Source organism: Amblyraja radiata, unplaced genomic scaffold (assembly GCF_010909765.2).
Source record: "Amblyraja radiata isolate CabotCenter1 unplaced genomic scaffold, sAmbRad1.1.pri scaffold_248_ctg1, whole genome shotgun sequence".
Lineage (NCBI taxonomy): Eukaryota > Metazoa > Chordata > Chondrichthyes > Rajiformes > Rajidae > Amblyraja > Amblyraja radiata.
In genome coordinates, this window is record NW_022630502.1 from 68718 (window position 1) to 92189 (window position 23472).

The 23472-nt window shown below is 44.7% G+C and overlaps 1 protein-coding gene and 1 long non-coding RNA gene across 2 annotated transcripts in view; both read left to right on the forward strand.

Moving 5' to 3' along the window:
* Positions 1-13086, forward strand: part of LOC116969857 (myelin-associated glycoprotein-like) — a 60322-nt gene extending 47236 nt beyond the window's left edge. The window contains exon 5 of the mRNA XM_033016624.1: positions 12809-13086. Coding sequence (XP_032872515.1) covers positions 12809-13086 — 278 coding nt within the window. The remainder of the gene's footprint in view (positions 1-12808) is intronic.
* Positions 13087-13517: 431 nt separating this feature from the next.
* LOC116969856 lies at positions 13518-19872 on the forward strand. The gene is made up of 2 exons (XR_004410945.1): positions 13518-14808; positions 19645-19872. It is a non-coding gene; the product is annotated as an uncharacterized LOC116969856 (long non-coding RNA).
* Positions 19873-23472: the final 3600 nt, after the last annotated feature.

Here is a 23472-nt window from a genome sequence, read left to right on the forward strand (position 1 = left end):
TTGAGACAATGGACCATGGGCCATGGTTCAATATCTCAATTGTAGGATTCATCGTTTGTAATCCATCCTTCGTCAACAGCAGTTTCACGGGACACGTTTTCTGCACAGAGAACGGCGGGTGCCTGGAATGTACAACTGGGGATAGTGGTGGAGGTAGATACGATAGTGGCATTTACAATTATATTGAATAGGTCCATAGATATGCAGCGAATGGCGGAGGAGATTGGAGCCGGAGGAGATTGATGTTGCACCACGTTCGGCACAGGAATGGTGGCTCAGGGAACTCGTTCCCCTGGTGTACGGTTCTATGTTTGCGGTGACATGGATGAGAAATAAGAAACCCACATGAGCCCATCGTTGGGGCAGCGATCTCGGATATTTGCCGAGGAGAATGTTGTGGATAAACAAACAATCTTCTGAATTTCCCAGCTGTTCCGGCAACCATTGAACATAGACCTGGGCAAACGACGTTCCGGGTCGAGGCCCTTCACGCGTCTGAAAGAATAGAAGGGAGATAAGAAGTACAAGATGTAGAGGAGATAAGATTGATTGCTTGCATGGTTGATTGAGTGATTGATTTATTAATTGCTGATCGAATGATTGGTTGGTTGTTTGAATGATTGGTCGGTTGATTGATTGAGTTTTGATTGCGTGACTGGTTGATTGTTTGATTGATTGGTTTGTTGATTGATCGAGCGGTTAATCGAGCGATTTATTGATTGCTCGATTGATCGAGTGGATGATTGATTGATTGGCTGATTGATCGATCGATTGATTCGTTGATTGATTGATTGGTTGGTTGACTGATTGTTTGCTTGATTGGTTGATTGATTGTGCGATTGATCAGTTGATCAATTGATCGGTTAGTTAATTGATTGATTTACTTATTTATCTATCTATGTGTTTGTTTATTTATCTATTTATTTACCCATTCATCGTATTTATTTATTTATTTATTTATTAAGTTATCAATTTATTGGTCAATTTATCCTCTTATTTATCTATTTATTTATCCTCTTATTTATGTATTGTCTATATGTACATTTGTATATTTATCTATTGATCTATCTGTTTATTTATTTATTTTTAGTTACTCATTTATCTACGTGTTTATTTATTGATCTATTAATTAATTAGTTTATTGAACTACCCGTCTACTTCCTGTTCTATTTATATATATATTTATTTATCTGCACGCGTATTGATTGATTGATTGATTGATTCATTCATTCATTCATTTGAAGGTTGCTTCATTGATTGATTGATTAGTCGAGTGATCGATCGATTGATTTATTGGTTGATTGATTTATTGGTTGTTGATTGATTGATTGATTGATTGATTGATTGATTGATCGATCGATCGATCGATCGATTGATTGATTGATTGATTGATTGATTGATTGATTGATTGATTGATTGATTGATTGATTGATTGATTGATTGATTGATTGACGATCGATTGGTTTAATGAATGAATGAATGAATGAATGAATGAATGAATGAATGAATGAATGAATGAATGAATGAATAAATAAATAAATGAATGCATGAAAACAGGCCCTTAGGTCAACATTGCCCACACCGGCCAACATGCCCGTGTATACTAGTCCCACCTGCATACGTTTGGCCCAAGGAGAGTTAAGGAGAAGGACCAAAATAGTAACAATCTCAGGATTACTGCCTGTGCCACGTGATAGTGAGAGTAGGAATGGAATTAGGTGGAGGATAAATTCGTGGCTGAGGGACTGGTGCAGTGGGCAGGGATTCACGTTTCTGGATCATGTGGACCTCTTTTGGGGAAGGTGTGACCTGTACAGAAATGACGGGTTGCACTTGAACCCGAGGGGGACCAATATCCTGGCGGGGAGATTTGCAAAGGCTACTGGGGAGACTTTAAACTAGAACGGGTGGGGGGAGGGACTCAAATAGAGAAAGCTAGTAGACAATGTGTGAGGCAGGAGGCAGAGAAGGGCAGCACTCGGATCCAAAATGTAGGGGAGAAAGAAGAAAAAGATAATAAACAGAGAAATAGAGGTGGTGGGTTTCTTAAATGTGATATTTGAATGCTAGGAGAATTGTAAGAAAGGTGGATGAGCTTAGAGCCTAGATTGACACCTGGAAGTATGATGTTGTGGCGATCAGTGAAACATGGTTGCAGGAGGGCTGTGATTGGAAACTAAATATTCCACGATTTCGTTGCTTCAGGTGTGATAGAAGTTGCATTGCTTGTCAGGGAAGATATTGCAGCAGTGCTTTGGCAGGATAGATTAGAGGGCTCGTCTAGGGGGGCTATTTGGGTGGAACTGAGAAATGGGAAAGGTGTAGCAACACTTCTAGGCGTGTATTATAGACCGCCTAATGGGGAGCGAGAATTGGAAGGTAGTGATTGTGGGAGATTTCAATTTTCCAAACATAGACTGGGAAACACATTCGGTAAATGGGCTGGATGGTTTGGAGGTTGTAAAATGTGTGCAGGATAGTTTTTTGCAGCAATACATAGAGGTACCTACTGGAGGAGGGGCAGTGTTGGACCTCCTGTTAGGAAATTAGACGGGACAGGTGGCGGAGGTATGCGTTGGGGAGCACTTCGGGTCCAGTGATAACAATACCATTAGTTTCAATATAATTATGGAGAGGGTCAGAATTGGAGCTAAGGTTGAGATTTTTGATTGGAGAAAGGCTAACTTTGATGAGATGCGAAATGATTTAAAAGGAGTGAATTGGGACATTTTGTTTTATGGGAAGGATGTAGAAGAGAAATGGAGGACATTTAAAGGTGACATTTTAAGAGTACAGAATCTTTATGTTCCTGTTCGGTTGAAAGGAAACAGTAAAAATTGGAAAGAGCCCTGGTTTTCAAGGGAAATTGGACACCTTGTTCGGAAAAAGAGGGAGATCTACATTAATTATAGGCAGCATAAAGTAAATGAGGTGCTTGAGGAGTATGAGGAATGTAAAAAGAATCTTAAGAAAGAAATTAGAAAAGCTAAAAGAAGGCATGAGGTTGCTTTGGCCAGTAAGGTGAAAGTAAATCCAAAGGGTTTCTACAGCTATATTAATAGAAAAAGGATAACCTGGGATAAAATTGGACCATTAGAGAGTCAGAGTGGACAGCTATCTGCAGAGCCAAAAGAGATGGGGGAGATATTGAACAATTTCTTTTCTTCGGTATTCGCCAAGGAGAAGGATATTGAATTATGTGAAGTAAGGGAAACTAGTAGAGTAGCTATGGATACTATGAGTTTCAGGGTAAAAGAAGTACTGACACTTTTGAAAAATATAAAAGTGGATAAGTCTCCAGGTCCCGACAGGATATTCCCTAGGACATTGAGGGAAGTTAGTGTAGAAATAGCCGGGGCTATGACAGACATATTTCAAATGTCATTAGAAACGGGAATAGTCCCCGAGGATTGGCGTACTGCGCATGTTGTTCCATTGTTTAAAAAGGTTTCTAAGAGTAAACCTAGCAATTATAGGCCTGTTAGTTTGACTTCAGTGGTGGGCAAATTAATGGAAAAGATACTTAGAGATAATATATATAAGCTTCTGGATAAACAGGGTCTGATTAGGAACAGTCAGCATGGATTTGTGCCTGGAAGGTCATGTTTAACTAATCTCCTTGATTTTTTTGAAGAAGTTACTAGGGAAATTGACGGTTGTAAAGCAGTGGATGTTGTCTATATGGCATTTAGTAAGGCCTTTGACAAGGTTCCTCATGGAAGGTTGGTTAAGAAGGTTCAACTGTTGGATATAAATGCAGGAGTAGCAAGATGGATTCAACAGTGGCAGAATGGGAGTCGCCAGAGTGTAATGGTGGATGGTTGTTTGTCGGGTTGGAGGCAGGTGACTGGTGGGGTGCCTCAGGGATCGGTGTTGGGTCCTTTGTTGTTTGTCATGTACATCAATGATCTGGATGAAGGTGTGGTAAATTGGATTAGTAAGTATGCAGATGATAGTCTGCATGAACCTCCTCTGTAATCCCTCCATGGCAATAAGAGGCTACAGATGGTGGATTCCGGAGCAAGAGAAGAAAAAATATTGCTGGAGTGACTCACCGAGCAACATCAATGGAGTCAAGATAACGGTTGCCATTTTGGGTTGAGATTGTGCCTTCCATACCATCTCTTTCCCTCCACAAATGCTGCTCAACATGTTGTGTTCCTTCATCAGTTTGTTCTTTGCTCCCTCCAAGGCAGTGCGTACTGGACTAACAGCAGTTTGAGTCTAAAATATAACTCGCATCTCCACCCCACCCCCCTCCCACTTGAGACCTACATGTTGTTTCACTAAATCGTTCCAATCTCCAGATGTAACTGATAAACCCGAGATTTTAATGCCGGAAATTCTCACCGAAGGGACCCCGGTGAGCATCATCTGCAAAGCCCTCTACACCTGTCCTGATCAACGCTCATCTCTTACCTGGAGTGAGCCACCATATTCCACCATCATTGTGGTTGAGTGGAAAACGAGCGGGGAAATTTCCAGTGTATTGACATTTATTCCTTCCGCTGCTCATCACGGGCAAACTGTTAGCTGTACGGTTGACTACTTTGATACGAGTCACAGACTGACAAACTATTATAGTCAAAGAGTCACCGATCCGTATGGCTTGAGCTAATTGGCGTTCGTGGGGCCTCGCGTCTGCTTGCATTTGGGCCCTATCCCTCGAAATACTTCCCATCCATATATCTGCAAAGCCGTCTTTGGAAATTTATAATTTTACTTCGGAGTCACGTGAGTGACTACGTGAAGAACCCGCTCAGGCGCGGATTTTACGCCAGCAGTGCAACAGCGGCTGCAACGGGACTTAGGCGCTCCCGCTACAGAATGAACCGGACCGTCAGGTGAGTACCCTGAGGTCGGGTTTCTTTTACAGGTGACCCTTTTTCTGCTTGTGTTTTTTACAGGCAGAGAAAAAGGCTCTGGAACAAAACTGTCCCCCGTTCAAGGAGGAACGTTTTCCCGTCGGGGAGGGGGGCAGCAACAGGCGGTAGGAGCGTCACCCGGTGTTCCGCTATTCCCCGACACCGTGCCGAGCCCAGCCCGCTAGTACCTGAGCAGCGGGCTGGATGCATAGCCACCCGAAGAGGCATCCGGCAGGTGTTCCCGATTTCGGACGGGACGTCTCTCCACCCGCACGGGCGGAGAGAGAGCCGCCTGAGCCGCTGGAGCGGCTCTCGGCGCAGGTGCCTGCGAGACGCGCTGCTTGAGGGGCGCTCTCGCTACTACAAGGCACAAAAGCTCCAGAAGAATGCGGTAGGAACAATAACCGGGCGCACCGCTATCCCCATCGCCGTGCCGAGCCCAGTCCCGCTAGTGCCTGAACTGCGGGCTGGATGTCTAGCCATCCGAACAGGCATCCGGCCGGTGGCGTCCGATTCGACGTACGGGGACATGTCTCCACCTAAATGGAGGAGAGACAGCCGCCTGGGCTGCATCCAACAGCTATTGGAGCAGCTCCAGCGAGATGCGCAGAAAGAGCGCTCTCGCGGAGGGAGGTCAGGCACCCCCTCCACAGTGTTTCATGCACTGCCCTCTGCTCCCTCATTACTGGAGGCTAGCATTGGTGACCAGGGCTGGGCTGGTCTGGAACAGGGGCAGGTGGACGAATTCGTGAGTATGCCAGGGGTGCAGGAACAGGAAGAGCTGTTGGGTGTGGTGGACCGCTTTGTAGCAACCTCACGGGCTGGAGCACCGCTGGAACCAAGAATGGCGGCCAGCATCAACCATCTATCCAATAAACCATTAATGGAAAAGGTGCTCGCTGAGGTGCTGAAACAACACACAGCACCAGAAAACTGTGAGGCCCTCAAAGTAAAAAGTGTCAACAGCCAAATCTGGGGGCATGTGGGGTCACACATCCGGACCCAAGAACTCAAGCTACAGCGGATCCTAAGGCTCCTGACGTCGGCCATCACAGCCTTTGCTCGTTCCGTGGAGACCACGGAGATGGACACCTGCCAGCAGGATGTACTGGCATTAATGTGTACCACACAATTTGAGATCAACAATCTCCGGAGGGAAAACATAAGACCTGCCCTCAATCCCAAATATGCTGGCTTGTGTAAAGCCCCAGCTGCGGAGACGGACGCGCTGCTATTTGGGAAAGATCTCAATAAAAAACTGAAGGAGATGGAGAAAGCATCAAAAACCTTCGGCCTAATGAGGGCAGGCCCCGGGACGAGCAAACCAAGACCTCCGATACCCAAGCGGCAGCACCCCACGGCATCCACCAGTCGACGTCCGCAATATGGGACTGGTGAACGCTTGGGGTCCGCACATTATCCCCAAAGATCTTTTTTAGATCAGGGCCCACAGCATTAGTGGATATAAAATACAATTCATGTCAGAAAAAACGCCGCCAGTTCAACATTGGCCCCAAAGGGTATTTCTCCCTCCGTCAAAGAGAAACGTGAGGGACAAGCTGAACTGGTGAGACTTATCACAAAGGGGGTCATCGAAAAGACCAAACATGAACCTTTGGAATTTGTATCGAATATATTCATTAAAACCAAAAAAGATGGTGGCTGTCGCATCATCATTGACTTAACATCACTAAACAAATTTGTTAAGTATATACATTTCAAAATGGAGACATATGTTACTGCCAAACAACTGAATTCCAAAGGACACTTCATGGCAAGCATTTATCTTAAAGATGCTTACTATCTAGTACCCATATACAAGGATCATCGCAGATACATAAAATGTATCTGGATGGTACAAAGCATTGCCCTATGGGCTAACTTCAGCCCCAAGATTATTCACCAACATATTGAACCCAGCCATGGCAATACTAAGAAAACAAAAACATATTGTCATGGCATATCTGGATGATTTTCTGATAGAAGGGAAAACGATGGAATTGGCTGTGGCAGCAGTATCAGCTACAAAACAGCTCCTCGAAACTCTGGGGTTCGTCCTACATCCAGATAAATCTAAGTTGAAGCCATCCACTATCATGGACTACATGGGCTTCACAATTAACTCAGTCCATATGACTGTTACCTTGCCAAAGGCAAAATGGTTGAATTAGCACAATCATGCAACAATTTAATGGTCAACAAGCGACCAACTATTCGACAAATAGCAAGAGTAATTGGGGAAATGGTAGCAGCATTTACGGCTACACAATTCGGACCTTTGCACTATCAAAACATTTACAGAGAGCAAAGGTACAGGCAATAAAACGACATACAGGTCACTATGATCGTGTCATGAACTTACCGACTGAAGCAAGATCAGAGCTACAGTGGTGGGCAGAAAACGCTTGGCATAGTTTCAGCCCTATCTTTATCACTAACCCTACTTTAGTTATTCAAACAGATGCCAGTGCTCAAGGCTGGGGAGCGACTAACTCCATATCCAGCACAGGTGGTAGATGGACTAACCTAGAGTCATCATTACTACTTACACTGGGCATTAACTATCTAGAGATGTTGGGCGCCTTTTATGGTTTAAAAGCATATGTATCTAATATGCAGCACTTGCATGTTCGGTTACAAATTGATAAATACTACGGTGATGGCTTATATTAACCATATGGGCGGCATAAAATTATTATCATGCGACAAATTGGTCAACATGATTTGGCAATGGTGTGTCGAAAGACATATTTGGCTACCAGCTACTTACCTACCAGGTAAGCTAAACACCCATGCCATGAGAAAATTAAACGCCTGGGTTGCAAGTTTGAACAGACCTTACCTGGAACAGGGATTGTCCAAACAAACCATCACCACCATGTCGGCATCCCTTCGAACATCAACCAAGAGGCAGTACTTAACCAGCATCAAAAAAGGGAGAAGTACTGCCAGGAAACAGGGACAACATACGCAACAGCCACAGCCACCAAAATACTGGAGTTCCTGGCCTATCTACACCACGATGTAGGGATCAGCTACAGTGCCATCAACACAGCGCAGAGTGCTCTTTCTGCATATCTCAAACCAGCGCCAGGACAACAGGCGATGGGATCCCATCCACTGGTGGTAAAACTGATGAAGGGCATTTACAATATCAAGCCCTAAGCCCAGGTATACACATATTTGGGATATCAGTGTGGTCCTGACATATCTCAGGGAATGGCCACCAGCCAGATCCCTCGGCCTCGAGCAAGCTACACTAAAGACGCTCATGTTGATGGCACTTGTATCCGCTCAGAGGGTCCAGTCACTACACCTATTGCGACTGGACAACATGATCACAGCTCCAGACCAGATCTGTCGTTATCCAGCGACTGATCAAACAGAGCAGACCAGGAACACCTAATCCAGTCGTGGTTTACCCACCAGAACCACAGTTATGTGCCATGACCCACCTACTATCCTACATAGACACAACCAAAATATTCGAGGGAGATGAAAAGCCTTGTGGGTCAGTCACAAAAACCTTATGTTCGGGTGACGAGCCAAACCATTGCGAGATGGCTCAAGCAGGTGCTAGAAACTGCTGGGATAAACACCAACATGTACACATTTTATTCCACCAGGGCAGCATCCATGTTGACGGCTAAAGAATGGACATGCCTATAGACCACATCCTGGCTACAGCAGGATGGTGGGGGGGGGGGAAGACCGTTCAGAAATTTTATAATAAGCCGTTGGCAAAACCTGGTTTATTTGCAGTAAAGATTTACGAACTGCAAATATTTAATTTAAGCCCAGGGGAGCAACTTAATTCTTTGTTGTTATTGTTTAAAAAATACCATTGTGTTTTTCTACAAATAGACTCATTGGTTGATTACGATAACACTTCCTCCCTCAAGAACTTCGGCAGTGAGTGAAATGAAACTGTTACACGGCTTGAAATCACAGAGCTTTGAAATCTTCACGTAGTCACTCACGTGACTCCGAAGTAAAATAGTAAGATTAAACGAGGATTTACCAGTTTGAAGTTTGATCTGTATTTTATGAGGAGTTACGATGAGGGATTACGTGCCCTCCGCTCCCATCCTCATTATATGGATCAAACTAATAAATTGATGTATCCTTATCTTTACTATGTTTACTTCAAATAACTGTGTCTATCTGTGATTCCACACCGCTGCTTGGAAGTATGCCGCGCCTGCGCACTGAGCGGGTTCTTCACGTAATCCCTCATCGTAATTCCTCATAAAATACAGATCAAACTTCAAACTGGTAAAACCTCGTTTAATCTTACTCTTTAATCTGAACCTCTTTCCCCAGGCAAAGAGGTTCAGATACGGATTACAATCTGAGTGATCCTCCAGTTTTAGAATCTTCTTCCATAGGTTCAATTCATGCGTGCTCCTGTGCACCTAAATACAATCAGCCGTCAGCCTCCTGCGTTCTAAAGTCAAAATGGCAAGTGTGCCCAGTCTACCTCTATAATCCAAGCCTGTACACTCAATTGACATCCTGATTGAATCTTTTCTGCATATTGTCCATCGTAATTATATCTGGCAATATGCTTGTAAATCGTCTCAACATTCTTTGTAGGTTCACAACACCTTCCTACAGCAGTGTGACCATAACTAAACAGTGCGGGAAATGCGGCCGCACCAATATTTTGCACATGTGTAACATAACATCCTAACTTCTAGTCTCATAACCCAAAACGATGAAGGCCAATATACCGAAAGCCTTATTGAAACATAGAAACATAGAAACTCAATCTTCTGAATTCCAGCGTGTACAAGCCGAGTCTATCCAGTCTTTCTTCATATGAAAGTCCTGCCATCACAGAAATTAGTCTGGTGAACCTTCAGATAAAAGTCTACTTTCCTGTTTTTTCCACCAAAGTGGATACACTCACATTTATCCACATTATACTGCATCTGCCATGGTTTTTCCCACTCACCCAACCTATCCAAGTCACCTTGCAGCCTCCTAGCATCCTCCTCACTGCTAACACTGCCCCCCAGCTTTGTGTCATCCGCAAACTTGGAGATGTTGCATTCAATTCCCTCATACAGATCATTAATATATATTGTAAATAGCTGGGGTCCCAGCACTGAGCCTTGCGGTACCCCACTGGTCACTGCCTGCCATTGTGAAAATGACCCGTTTACTCCTACTCTTTGCTTCCTGTCTGCCAGCCAGTTCTCTATCCACATCAATACTGAACCCCCAATACCGTGTGCTCTACGTTTGTATACTAATCTCTTATGTGGGACCTTGTCGAAAGCCTTCTGAAAGTCCAGATATAACACATCCACTGGTTCTCCCTTATCCACTCTACTAGTTACATCCTCGAAAAATTCTATAAGATTCGTCAGACATGATTTACCTTTCATAAATCCATGCTGACTTTGTCCAATGATTTCACCACTTTCCAAATGTGCTGCTATCCCATCTTTAATAACTGACGCCAGAATTTTCCCCACCACCGATGTTAGACTAACTGGTCTGTAATTCCCCGTTTTCTCTCTCCCTCCCTTTGTGGGGTTACATTAGCTACCCTCCAGTCCTCAGGAACTACTCCAGAATCTAAAGAGTTTTGATAAATTATCACTAATGCATCCACTATTTCTGCGGCTACTTCCTTAAGTACTCTGGGATGCAACTTATCTGGTCCTGTTGATGTATCGGCCTTTAATCCATTCAATTTACCTGACACCACTTCCCGGCTAACCTGGAGTTCCTCCATCTCATTTAACCCCCGGTCCCTTGCTATTTCCGGCAGATTATTTATGTCTTCCTTAGTAAACACAGTACCAAAGTAGTTATTCCTGACTATCCCTGATTTCCCTTGTTATCCACGGATGCACTACCTTCCCTGATTTATTATTTTGCCAAACTGGGAAGAACAATTGTTGTAGTTCATCCATGCAGCCTTTAAATGCCTTCCATTGCATATCCACCGTCAACCCTATAAGAATCAATTGCCAGTCTCTCTTGGCCAATTCACGTCTCATACCCTCCAAGTTACCTTTCTTTAAGTTCAGAACCCTTGTTTCTGAATTATGTCACTCTCCATCCTAATGAAGAACTCAACCATATTATGGTCACTCTTGCCCAAGGAGCCCCGCACAACAAGACTGCTAACTAACCCTTCCTCATTACTCAATACCCAGTCTAGAATAGCCTGCTCTCTCGTTGGTTCCTCTACACGTTCGTTTAGAAAACTATTGTGCATATATTCCAAGAAATCCTCTTCCTCAGCACCCCTGCCAATTTGATTCACCCAATCTATATGTAGATTGAAGTCACCCATTATAACTGTTTTACCTTTGTTGCACGCATTTCTAATTTCCTGTTTGATGCCATCCCCAACTCCACTACTACTGTTAGGTGGCCTGTACACAACTCCCACTAGCGTTTACTGTCCCTTAGTGTTTCGCAGCTCTACCCATATCGATTCCACATCCTCCAAGCTAATGTCCTTCCTTTCTATTGCGTTAATGTCCTCTCAAACCAGCAACGCTACCACACCTCCTTTTCCTTTCTGTCTATCCTTCCTGAATATTGAATATTGACCAAAATAAACACCTGTGACGGCACATTTATTTAACGATATACCTGCACTCCTTTGCACTAAGACATTGCCCAGCACCCTGCCTTTTACTGTGTGTACTGTTTGATTTACCAAACTGCAACACCTCGCATTCATCTGCATTGTATATCATTAACGATTCATCTGTCCACTTGCCCAAATTGTCAAGTTTCTGCTGTAGTCTATATATTACTAAAACTCTCATCTTTCTTTGTGCTTCTGCGTGCGTGGGTGTCTGTGTGCGTGCCAAAGTGCTCCAGGAACTACGCCAAAACGGTACTCAATGGAGAGGAGAGGGGTTATGAAGGGATGGAGGGAGAAAATGAGTGGGGCAGGGGGAATGAGAGGGAGGGAGAGGTGATGGAGTGGAGCAGGAGATGAGGATAGGGGATAGAAAAGGAAGGGTGAAGATGAAGGGGGTAGTGTTGGTGGATGAGGGGAAATGAGCAGCGCCTGCGCATTGTGGGGCTATGCGCGAGTGCTGGAATACTGCATCGGGGGAATGGGTATGTGGTGGAAACGGGCTGCGTTGTGGTGGGGTGGGGGGTGAGTGGTGAAATATTGCGTTGGGGAAACGGGGCCCAACTGGTCCCAATTGGTCCAGTTGTTTATAAATATCTTCGTTATCTATGACATGACCATGGTACAGTGATATCCCCAAACATATTGATCATACTTCGTATATTCCCATCAGATAGAAAACACTGCTTAGATCACAGCTGACGTGTCATTGTGCCGTTATGCTGGAAAGAGTACAGAATGGAATTACGAGAATGATCCCAAGACTTGAGGGCCTGCGTTACAGGCAAAGGTTGTGCATGCTAGGTCTCTATTTTTTGGAGCGCAGCAAGATAGCAAGATTTAGATCATGAGGGGCAACATACTCTCTCTCAGAGTATCCTGATTTTGGACACTTGGAATTTCCTGGTACGCTTTACCGATTGGAAAATGTCCTTGCGATTTTGACAGTTTTACCCCGTTGAACAGGTCAAGCCTTTGCGACGAAGGTCCTTCTATTACAGGGAGCTGATGATATATTTCCAAAGTGATGTGGGACGCGAGTAAAATGTAGGAGCTCCTCTCCCGTGCGTCCGAATCCTCGGTCGATGTTGGCGGTAGAAGACGTAGCTTGCGGTCTCAATAGGTAACAGCTTACATGCTGTAAGATGTTGTAAGAGTGCACATAATGATTGTTGTCGGAGGCAGTGTCGCTGTTTGGCTGGTGGATATTGTGGCAGTTAACTGAACTGCGTGTCCTCGTTGTTTGGCGGTTGCAAGACACACGACACGCAGACGCCGAAAGGTTTCCATTTCTTTCCCGCTAGCATGCTGCTGACGTTGTGTTTCCAAGATTCCCCCCCGAACACGATGGTCGAGTGGAACTTCAAAGAAGCCAACAGGATTTCCCTACGTTGTTCCAGTGACGCCAACCCCAGTGTCACTAGTTTCTCCTGGTTCAAGGTCACCCATGGCGTTGAGACTGATCTAAGGCGGGAAAGTCAAATTATCACCGTTCACCTTGAGTCGTTAAAGGCAAATACATCCTACAGCTGCACGGCGACAAACGCTCTTGGGAGCTCACGTTCCGCGCCCGTGCACGTCCACAGACACCGTGAGTATTTGTTGTGATTGGTTGCTCCATCACGGATGACCGAGCCTTCGATTACTTACTGAGCTGAGGACTTCCTCCGATAAATGTCAATTTCCGTCTATGCTAACCATCTACCGGTTTGACGCAGTTTATCCAATAATTCCTCACAGAGTGCGTTGGGAAAACGGTGACACAAGTACAGAAACAACCAAAACATTCACTGGAACCTTTTCTACTGCCCCTCCCCCCTCCCCCCCCCCCTCCCGGATACTGGTTTTAGTCTGAGAACCAACTCCACACATTGCTCCACCTACCGCCCCCAAGGCGATTAACTGTCAATAAAACTCAAGCAAACCGCATCGATTAGTAACAATACTTAGACACAGGGCGATATCATTAGGACCCTTTAGTTTACCATGTCACACCCATGATTGCGCAGAATCTATATCCCTTAATGTAATTCTGATCGGTCAGCAGATAGGCAGAGCATCCTGGTGTAAATGAAAGGGTCCGACAACATCTGTGGTGAAGAGGTATGGATAATAAACCAGGTTGATCAGAGAACAATACAGCATAGATCAGGCCCTTTGAAGCACCATACCAAACATCAAGCTTCGAATTGTACACTGATCATTGCTCAATTCATTTCATTCCACATTCCCATCAACGCTTCGGTTTCCACTAGATGTTGAATGAGTAGCAGGATCTGGGCCATTGATGAAAATGTAAGCAAATTAAATTGTATTTCGCGTAAATGGGCAACTGATGGTCGACATGCGTTTGCTCGGCCGAATTGCCTGGTTCATTGTTCCCTATCCCTATTGAACAATTATGGCCAGATTACACCACTCACCTATGCACCGGAGACAACCTACATCGTCCAATTGACCTATCAAACAACATGTGTATTGGTTGGTGTAACTTAACAGATCCGGCAGAATATATGGAGAGAGGATAACAAACGTTTAGGGTCCGGACACTTCTTCAACGATTGTAGTGAGCACATGGGAGAGAAAGCTGGAAAAGAGGCGGTGCAGAACAAGTCAGATTGGTTACAATAGGGTGGAGAAACCTGAAGAATAGTTGATGGGGAGGAGGAGATTATATTGGTTGGTCATCATTTAGAGTCCCTTTCAGTAGGATTCGGAACCCTTCTACCGCAGTATCAGTTTCCAAAGCGCCACAATTTCTGCGACATTTGGAAATGTACACACTTACCTACCTACACTTACGTCCAAGGACAAGCATGGGTTTTGTTTACTGGAACGTTGAAAGCTCCGAACCCGAAACATATGTTCTCTCGTCTTCCACATTTCCTCTTAGCGAAAAAGGTCCTTAATTTCACACGATGGATGCCTCTCATAGTTTTCTAGATCAATCAACGAATGGACATTTGCATTAATGGAGGACGATTGTATAAACTCATGTTTTATCCCAAGACCTTGCAGATGAAGCGGCCGTTGTGTCCTGGGCGCGATGCGCGAGGTAGCCCACCAACGTGACCTGCCGCGGCATTGTGCAATCCAACTCCCCCGTCAACGTCACATGGGGATTCCTGAACCGGACCATCACGATGACGGACACGGCCGGGGGCGTCCAGGCAAATTGCGTTCGCGTCGGTTCGCTGGTGTTCATCACACTGATCGTCCGCGGGGTAAACCTGACGGTGGAGACTGTGAACTTCTCGGCATCCAACCCTCTGTGGCTGGTCCCTTTGCGGGCTGAGCTGGAGGTCCAGACAGACGATGGGATGGGAGACGGTAAGAACTGAGTGTAAAGATGAATGCGACGGAATTGGAAGAGGTTGTGGTCGGCGCGAGGAGAAGGTGGCAAATTGGAGCAGCACCAGATATTCCAGCCTATTGCTATTTCAAACAACGCACGTAAATCTGGCTCGCCTTGCGGCTCGAGAGACCCGGGTTAGTTCCGACCTCCGCCGTTGTCTGTGTGGAGTTTGCTAGTTATCCGTGTGACTGCGTGTGATATTGTATACATCGCAGCAAAGTGCGCGGTCATGCAGTTTCCGAGTGGGAGTAAAGGCCTAGACTATTTTCGAAATGAGGAGAGGATCCAGAAACCGGATGTGTAAAGGGCCTTGGGAGAGCTGGTGCAGGATTTCCAAATTGATAATTTGCTAAACGAATCCGTAGTAAGTAAGTCAATGCAATGTTCTCATCTATTTTGAGAGGACTATAAATTTTTTCAAAAACTGGTACGTATATTGAGGCTTGATAAGACACTGGCCGGATAGCATTTGCAGTATTGTGACCTGTTTTGGGCCGCACATATGAGGAGAAATGCGCTTGCTTCGCACAAGTTCCATAGAAGGTTTACGAGAATGATATTGAGGTTTATTAGTGTAAAGTATGACGAGCGTTCCACGGCTCTGGGTCTCTACTCGCTGCATGTTAGGACTTGGTAGGGGTTGGGGGGGGGGGGCGTGGAGGTAATTGAAGCTTACCGCATAATGAAGGGTATGATTATAAAGTAGTGGATATGAGAAAGATGTAACAACTGCTGAAAGAGTCCTGGACAAGAGGGCATTGCCTCAATATAAAATGACGTGACTGTATACAGGAAATGACGACAAATGCCTTTAATCAGAGAGCGGTGAATCTGTGCGAACCATTGGCACAAACAGTTGCGGAGGCTGTCTTTGGGTATTTTAGAATCGGAGGTTGATAGATCCTTGATTTATAAAGGTGTTATTTTGTTTCAGGTGCAACTTGTCACTCGCGAAGAGATAAGATCTATCCCAGAACTCAATATAAATATCTTGTATATTAATGATTTGTTCGAGGGGATTGAAGGCTTTGTGGCCTAGTTTGCGGATGATAAGAAAGGGGGTGGAAGGGCAGGTAGTGTAGTGGAAGTAGGGAACTCTGCAGATGTACTTCGACAGGTCGGGAGAGTGGGCAGCGAAGTGGCAGACAGAATACAGTGTAGCAATGTGTGGAATCGTGCATTTTGGTGGCAGGAATAAATGAGTTTACTTTATTTCTAAATGGGGGAGGGAGAAACCAGAAATCCGAGGTACAAAGGAACTTGGGAGTGCTGGTGCAGGATTCCCCAAAAAGTTGAAAGGTTAGTGAACAAAGCAAACTCAATGCAAACATTTATTTCTTGAGGGCTTGTATACAAAAACTGGGATGTAATGCTGAGGCTCTGTAAGGCGCCGGTAAAGCCGCATTTGGCATATTCTGAGCAATTGTGGGCACCATATCTGCGGAAGGACGTGCTGGCTGCGGAGAGGGCCCTGAGGACGTTTACTATAATGATTCCAGGAATTAGTAGGTTTATCTAGGATGAGCGTTTGTCGGGACTGGGACTGTACTTGCTGGAATTTTGAAGAATGAGGGGGGACCTCTTTGAAACATAAGAATAATGAAAGGCTTGGATAGAGTGGATTTGGAGAGGATGTTTCCACCAATCAAAGGACGTTCTTTGAGGAGACATTTGTGAATCTGCCGAATTATTTGCAACAGAAGAATGTAGAGGATGTCAGTGGATATTTTAAGGCAGAGATAGATAGAGTTTTGATTAGTACATGTGTGAAATGTTATGGGACGGCAGGAGAATGGGGTGAGGAGAGGAAGTTAGATCAGCCATGATTGAATGGCGCAGTAGACTCGATAGGCCGAATGGCCCAAATCTTCTCTATTACTTATGACCTTATGACAACATATGATAGAATCCTAATTGACCCAAATCCCGAATTACATCCATCTGTAACAATTTCTCAGCCATGCATTCATCTTTCCCATTTTTCCGTTCCCACGTCCACACGCACATAGCATCAGGAGTAATCCGATAATTACCCTGTATGTCCTCCTTTTATCCTTTTGCCTAACTCCCTATATGCATTTCGCAGCATCTCTTCGCTTTTCCTACCCAGGTCGTGTGTGCGAGCTTGGGCAACTATTTCTGGTTGCCCATTCACCCCTTTGAGAAAGCCACCTACCTGAATTGAATTATCCAGGATCCTGGCCGCAGGGAGGCAACTCATCTGCAGTATTGATTGCCTCCACTGAATTAGCCGCCCACAATTAATGAGTCTCATGCCACGGAGACTCCCCGCGTGCCATACCCTTCTCCACTGCGCATAACGGTCAGGTTCGGTGCTATAGAGCTGACATCCTGACATGGATCTCGTCAGGCCGAGGGAATTGATCAGACGTTTTATGCGAAGCAATCTCATTTGCAATGTTGTTTTCTTAAATATTTGATATCGTCAAGAGAGTTCAACCCCTCTACTGATCTCAGTAGCTGTTAGTTCATTCTTTACCGCTAATATAGAAGAGATGTATGCATTTAAGAACTCTCAAATGTCCCTTCGCTCCGCACACAGCTTACTTTACAGACGGGCGTTTCGGCCTCGTTTCCATTCCGTTCTTTGGCTTCGATTTCTTTGCTTCAGCTTCTTGTCTGTCGGCGCCACGTCCGGGTACCCTTTTGACCACATTATCTACCTGCGACTCAACCTTCAAGGTACTATGCACATGCACTCTTAGATTCGTCTGCTTTACAACACTCCCCTTCGCCCGAAATGATCAGATAAGATTTTCAGATTTACTAATGTATCAAGTTTGCAAAGTACAGACTGAATAAACGTGAGAAATGGCTTAGTGCAAGGGAAGTCGTTTCTTACATTATTCTTACAAACTTAGTTTCCCTCTTTTTCAGGTGCAACGCATTCCAGTTCTACGGGTCACTATTTCCACAAACGAGATCCCAATGCTCCAAGAACCAGAACTCTCGCCCCTGCACCTGCTCCACAGCCACACACTCGTTCACCTAATCGTTTTCTCTCCACGCTCACTAGAAGGTGACACAGCAATCATGAGACTACAGTCCATGAGACCCTGATCTTCCCCTTGTTTCTTAATTCCCTATCTTCACTCTAAATGACCTCCTAAAATTTCCTGTCTAGGTCGGTGGCTACATGGTGGATGAAGATCTTCTGCTGCTCGACATTACCTTTCAGATTGTCCCGTGCTCGCCCAGAAACAGTATTGACGTCATAACCAGGGAGGTTCAAAACATCAAACGACGTACTGGGTTGCGTTAATTGGATACTGTTAATCGCTCCTGATGTGCGTGGGCTTGAGTTGCGGGACCTGCCGGGAAGTTGATGGGAATGTGGAAGGAATAACCTGGGAACAGAGGGATCTAGGAATAACTGTGCATAGTTCCCTGAAGGTGGAATCTCATGTAGATAGGGTGGTAAATACAGTTTTTTGTGTGCTGGCCTTTATAAATTTGAGCATTGAGTAGAGAAGTTGGGAAGTAATGTTAAAATTGTACAAGGCATTGGTGAGGCCAATTATGGAGTATGGTGCACAATTTTAGTCGCCTAATTATAGGACGGATATCAACAAAAGAGAGAGAGTATAGAGGAGATTTACTAGAATGTTGCCTGGGTTTCAGCAACTAAGTTACAGAGAAAGGTTGAATAAGTTCGGTCTTTATTCTTTGGAGCGCGGAAGGTTAAGGGGGACTTGATAGAGGTCTTTAACATGACGAGAGGGATAGAGTTGACGTGGATAAGCTTTTCCCATTGAGAGTAGGGAAGATTCAAACAAGAGGACATGACTTGAGAATTAAGGGACAGAAGTTTAGGGGTAACATGAGGGAGAAATTATTTTCTCAGAGAGTAGTAGCTGTGTGGAATGAGCTTCCAGTGGAAGTGGTGGAGGGAGGATCAATTTTATCATTTAAAAATAAATTCGATAGGTATATCGACGGAAAATGAATGGAGGGTTATGGTCTGAGTGCAGGTAGATGAGACTAAGGGAAAATAAGTGATCTGCACGGACTTGAAGGGCCGAGATGGCCTGTTTTCCGTGCTGTAATTGTTATATGGTTATATGGATTCGTAGAGGACAATTATAATTGGGGATTTGTCGGTCTGAGGCCTGAAGTCATGATTTTCTTCATGAGGGGGGGGGGAGAGTGAGAGAGAAAGAAAGAGAGAGTGGGAGGTGAAGAGGGGGAGAGAGCTGGAAGGAGGAAGGCGGTGGTTGGAGACGGACAGAGAAAGGGAGGGATGAAGAGAGGGGGGAAGCGAGAGAGAGAGAGAGAGAGAGTGAGAGAGAGAGAGAGCAGAGATAGAGAGAGATAGTATAGATAGAGAGCGAGATCGAGATAAGAGCTTATCTATATCTACTCTCGCTCGGTCTCTAGCTCTCTCGCTCGCTCTCTCTCTCTCTCTATCTCTCTGCGCTCGCGCTCTCTTCTCTCTCGCTCTCATCCTTTTCTTTTCTAGAGCGTCCTTTTCCTGTCTCTGGAGGGCGAAAGGGAGAGAGATAGAGAGTGATCTCAGTTTAGAACATTTTGAAAGAAGCGAACAAGAGATCAAGACTGCAGCCCCTTGACCTGCTTCTGACATTGGTAAATATTCAATAGGCACGCAATCAGTCAGCGCTGTTGCCAAAACTGACACGAACACCGTGTCCTGTTCACAAACTCGCAACTATCGACTTTTCAGTGTCAATAGTTTATGACATCAATTGCAGGTGGAAATTTCCCCCCCCAGCATAACACATTAAATCCAGAATTTGTCAACTGTAGCACTGCTATTTCTGTTTCGATTCCAGGAGAAGGTGAGATAAGAATTGAATGAAAAGCGTCACATTAACCAATTTCATGAATCAAGAATCAAAAGGATTTAACTGTCGTATGCACAGTCAATGGAACAACGAAATTCGTTTTTGTGCAGCGGCATAACAGATCTTCATGCTCTACGCTAATAGATGATATCAATGAAGCAAACAACCAATAATGTAATTATCACAATACAAGTGAAATAAACAAAATGAGTGCAACCAAAGACTCCGACCACTATTTGTGCGAAAACGTTCCCCCTCAGATTCTTATTAAATATTTTCACCTTCGACTTAAACCTATGTCCTCTGGTTCTCGGTTCACCTACTCTGGACAAGCGATTATGTGCATCTGCCCGATCTATTCCTCTCGTGATTTTATAGACCTCTATAAGATCACCCCTCATCCTCCATGCGCGCCAGGGAATAGAATCCCAGTCATCTCAACCCATCCCTGCAGCTCAGACCCTCTGGTTCTGGCAATATCTTCGTCAATCTTCGCTGTACCCTTTCCAGCTTGACATCTTTCCAATAACTTGTTGCCAAGGACTGAACACAATACTCTAAATGCGGCCTCACCAACGTCTTATACCACTTACGTTAGTTAGCTCCATCCATTTTCTACACATAGGCGGGAATTTACGGTGGCCTATCAAAGCTGCAGTCTTTGGAATGCGAGAGGAAACGACAACTCACGAAGAATCACACGAGGACACAGTGAGAACATGCAAACTCCACACAGACAGCAATCGAGGTAAGGATCGAAGCAGGGTCTTTGCAGCTGTGAGGCAACAACTCTACCCGCCTCGTCACTGTGCCGCAGTGTGAAACAGCCTGACGGTTGTCATGGAAACAGAACCTTCGGCCCAACGAGCCAACGCTGAACTTAGATCGCCGAGTCATAATATGTCAATGCTATCGCACCTTCACGTCGAATCACTACACATTGGAGGCACTTTGTAAAGACCAGCTGCTCGACAAACTCACGCGGCTTTTAGATGCGGGAGGAAACCGGGAGACCCGGATTAAACGTACGCGGTTAAAACATTATATTCTCTATTCTGTACCTGTACGCTATGGACCGCATGATCGTAATAATGTACAGTCCTTTTGCTTCCTGGATATCAAGCCACCAATAAAATGTTTTTACAGTATCTCGGTAAACGTGACAATGCACTAAACTAAAATTAACTGAAGTAAATACGGTCGGGATAGAAGCCGCTTCTGTGGCGTTGAGAGTGCAGCAACACTACCAGTTTCGCCGTGGCTCAGCCAAAAATTAAGATAATTTAAAATGTGTCAGATATTCCCCAGCAATGTGGAAAACGTACTGGTCCGGCAATTCCAACCTCCCGAGGAGGCCAAATGGTCGGAAATCCCGACACACCCCCTACCGCCCCCGCCCCCGCCATAAAGACACACTATTCTTAATAGGCCCTGCAAGCCGGATGTCATCATTAACCATGCAGGGTGAAGCAACACGAAACCGACCTTGGAGGAAATTCCCATCCACAAGTGCCGAGCGACTTTTAAGGACAGTTATCAGATTTTAAAACCGATTGAACACTGTGGAGGCAATACTGAGATATTTGTCAATGCAGACATGATTTTCCAAAAGGCCAAGGTGGTTCATAAGCCATAAGGTCATGTGATAGGAATATGGTTAGGCCATTCGGCCCATCGTCTTCGCCATTTACTTATGCCTGATCTATCTCTTCCTCCCAACTCCATTCTCCTGCCTTCTCCCCATGACCTCTGACACCTGTATTAATTAAAATTCTATCCTCTCTGCCTTAACAGTACCAACTGACGGCATCTGCAGCTTTCTGTGGCAACGAATTCCACAGATCCACCACCGCCTAACTAAATAAATATTTCCTCATCTCCTTCCTAAAATAACTAAAATATGGTTCTGGGCCAACCGGGACCGTCTTGAGCACGCAATTGCAAGCGGACAAAATACTACGAATGCAGGAGGGCAAGCATACTGCCGATTTTCATGAAGGGCGGCGATGAATACCCTGGTAAATTACAGACATAATGAGCCGAACATCCGTAATTGGGATAGGTAAGAGACTGCAGATGCTGGACTCTCGATTAAAAGGCAAACATCCATAGGAGCTCAGTGGGCTAGGACGAAGGTGAGGAGAAAAATGGACCAGTCTGAAGAAGGACCACACCCCTAAATGCCGTCTGCTCATTATCCTCCACACAATCCACCCGACCCGCCGAGTTCCTCCAGCAGTTTATCTTTTGCTCGAGACTTCAGCATTTGCAGTCTTTTGCCTTCCCCAAATATCGACGTTCTGCAGCAGTTTGCCAATTTATTAGCTGATAGCCGATCAGTGGTAACTAGTTTTGTTTTTCCATGTGGAAATTTCGGCTGAATTATCATTGCTGTAGATCTTGTAGAGTCATACACATCGGGAACAGGCTCTCCTGTCCAGCTGGCCATGTTCCCTATTTTGGGCCGAAAGATTCCTGTTTTGTTTTGTACTGTTCTATGGTCTTCCACCAAAGTGATTAGAGAGATACGAGCCAGGCACACCCTTTCAACCTGAGGCAAAGATGATGCCGCGTTAAACGCACAGGATCTGCCCTCACCCGTTAATTAGGCGGGTTCAGGAGCCAGTGGAACCCGAGACTTCTGCGACAGTCTCATTCAACATACACATCCACTCGGACTCACAATTATATTCATTCTATTATTTTTATGTAATATAATTATATATAATATATAACTCCAGTCATATTCACATCACACACATATATATATATTCCGATATATATATGCCTAATATATATGCCAATATATATATGCCTAATTCCGTGAATCCTAGGACTGATGGACGTAGACCAGTTAACTAGCTTCCTCAGCATTCGTGAATTAGGCCTGTGTCCATGTTGGCCAACTAGGTTAATCGATGCCGAATGCAAATTAGCTCGAACAGCAGAAATATGTTTATTGCAAGACCTATCAGGGTCATATCCAAGAACAAGTTGCTTGCTTGCAGAACTGGCCGGGCACAGTTGCATGGGAGGAGTGTATCCAGTAAATGGGCCAAGTGAACAAATACTTGTTGCAGCAGCCATCATGACGTACGCACGGATACCAGTTGATCAACGTTCAGATCCAAGAGGGTAAGTTTCAAGGATGTTAAAATAAACGAATATTGGATGAGAATAAATACAATTAGCAAAATGGTAACTAAATGAAGGCTTGGCAAGATGAATTCAGACAGTAACTTTGAGGATTGTAAACAAAGGCAGAAATCACTCATGCAGGACGTAAAAAGGGCCCAAGGAACGTCGTGAACAGTCATTACCAAGTCAAAGTAAAGGAAATCCTAAGGCATATTATACACATATTAAACATCAAGTGGGTAACTGGGAAGAGGGTATAATTTCTCCAGATTAAAGGTTGGAATCCTAAAATACAGGCCAGCGACGAAACCACTACTTTGCTTTGACAGTCATCAAGGAGAAGGTCAGTGGGATCAAAGGAGGGAATACTATTATGACATGCTAATTGAGATCAAGGAGGAGGTGGATGTGTACCTCTTGAACAGCATTATGATGGATAAGTCAACTGGGCCTGATCTGACGTATCTCGGATAACATGAAAAGGCGGCGGAGAGTAGGTTGATGGGTCTTGATCAATAGACAGGAAATAGACAGGAAGAGAAATTACTTTCTGTGGAATGATTAATGAGTGGTAGTTTATTTTTAGTTGGTATTGACCCGTATCTAACAGATGTATTGAAAAGTGTTTTGTTGCCTGCTAATCAGTCAACAAAATGCCTATACGTGATTACAACGAAG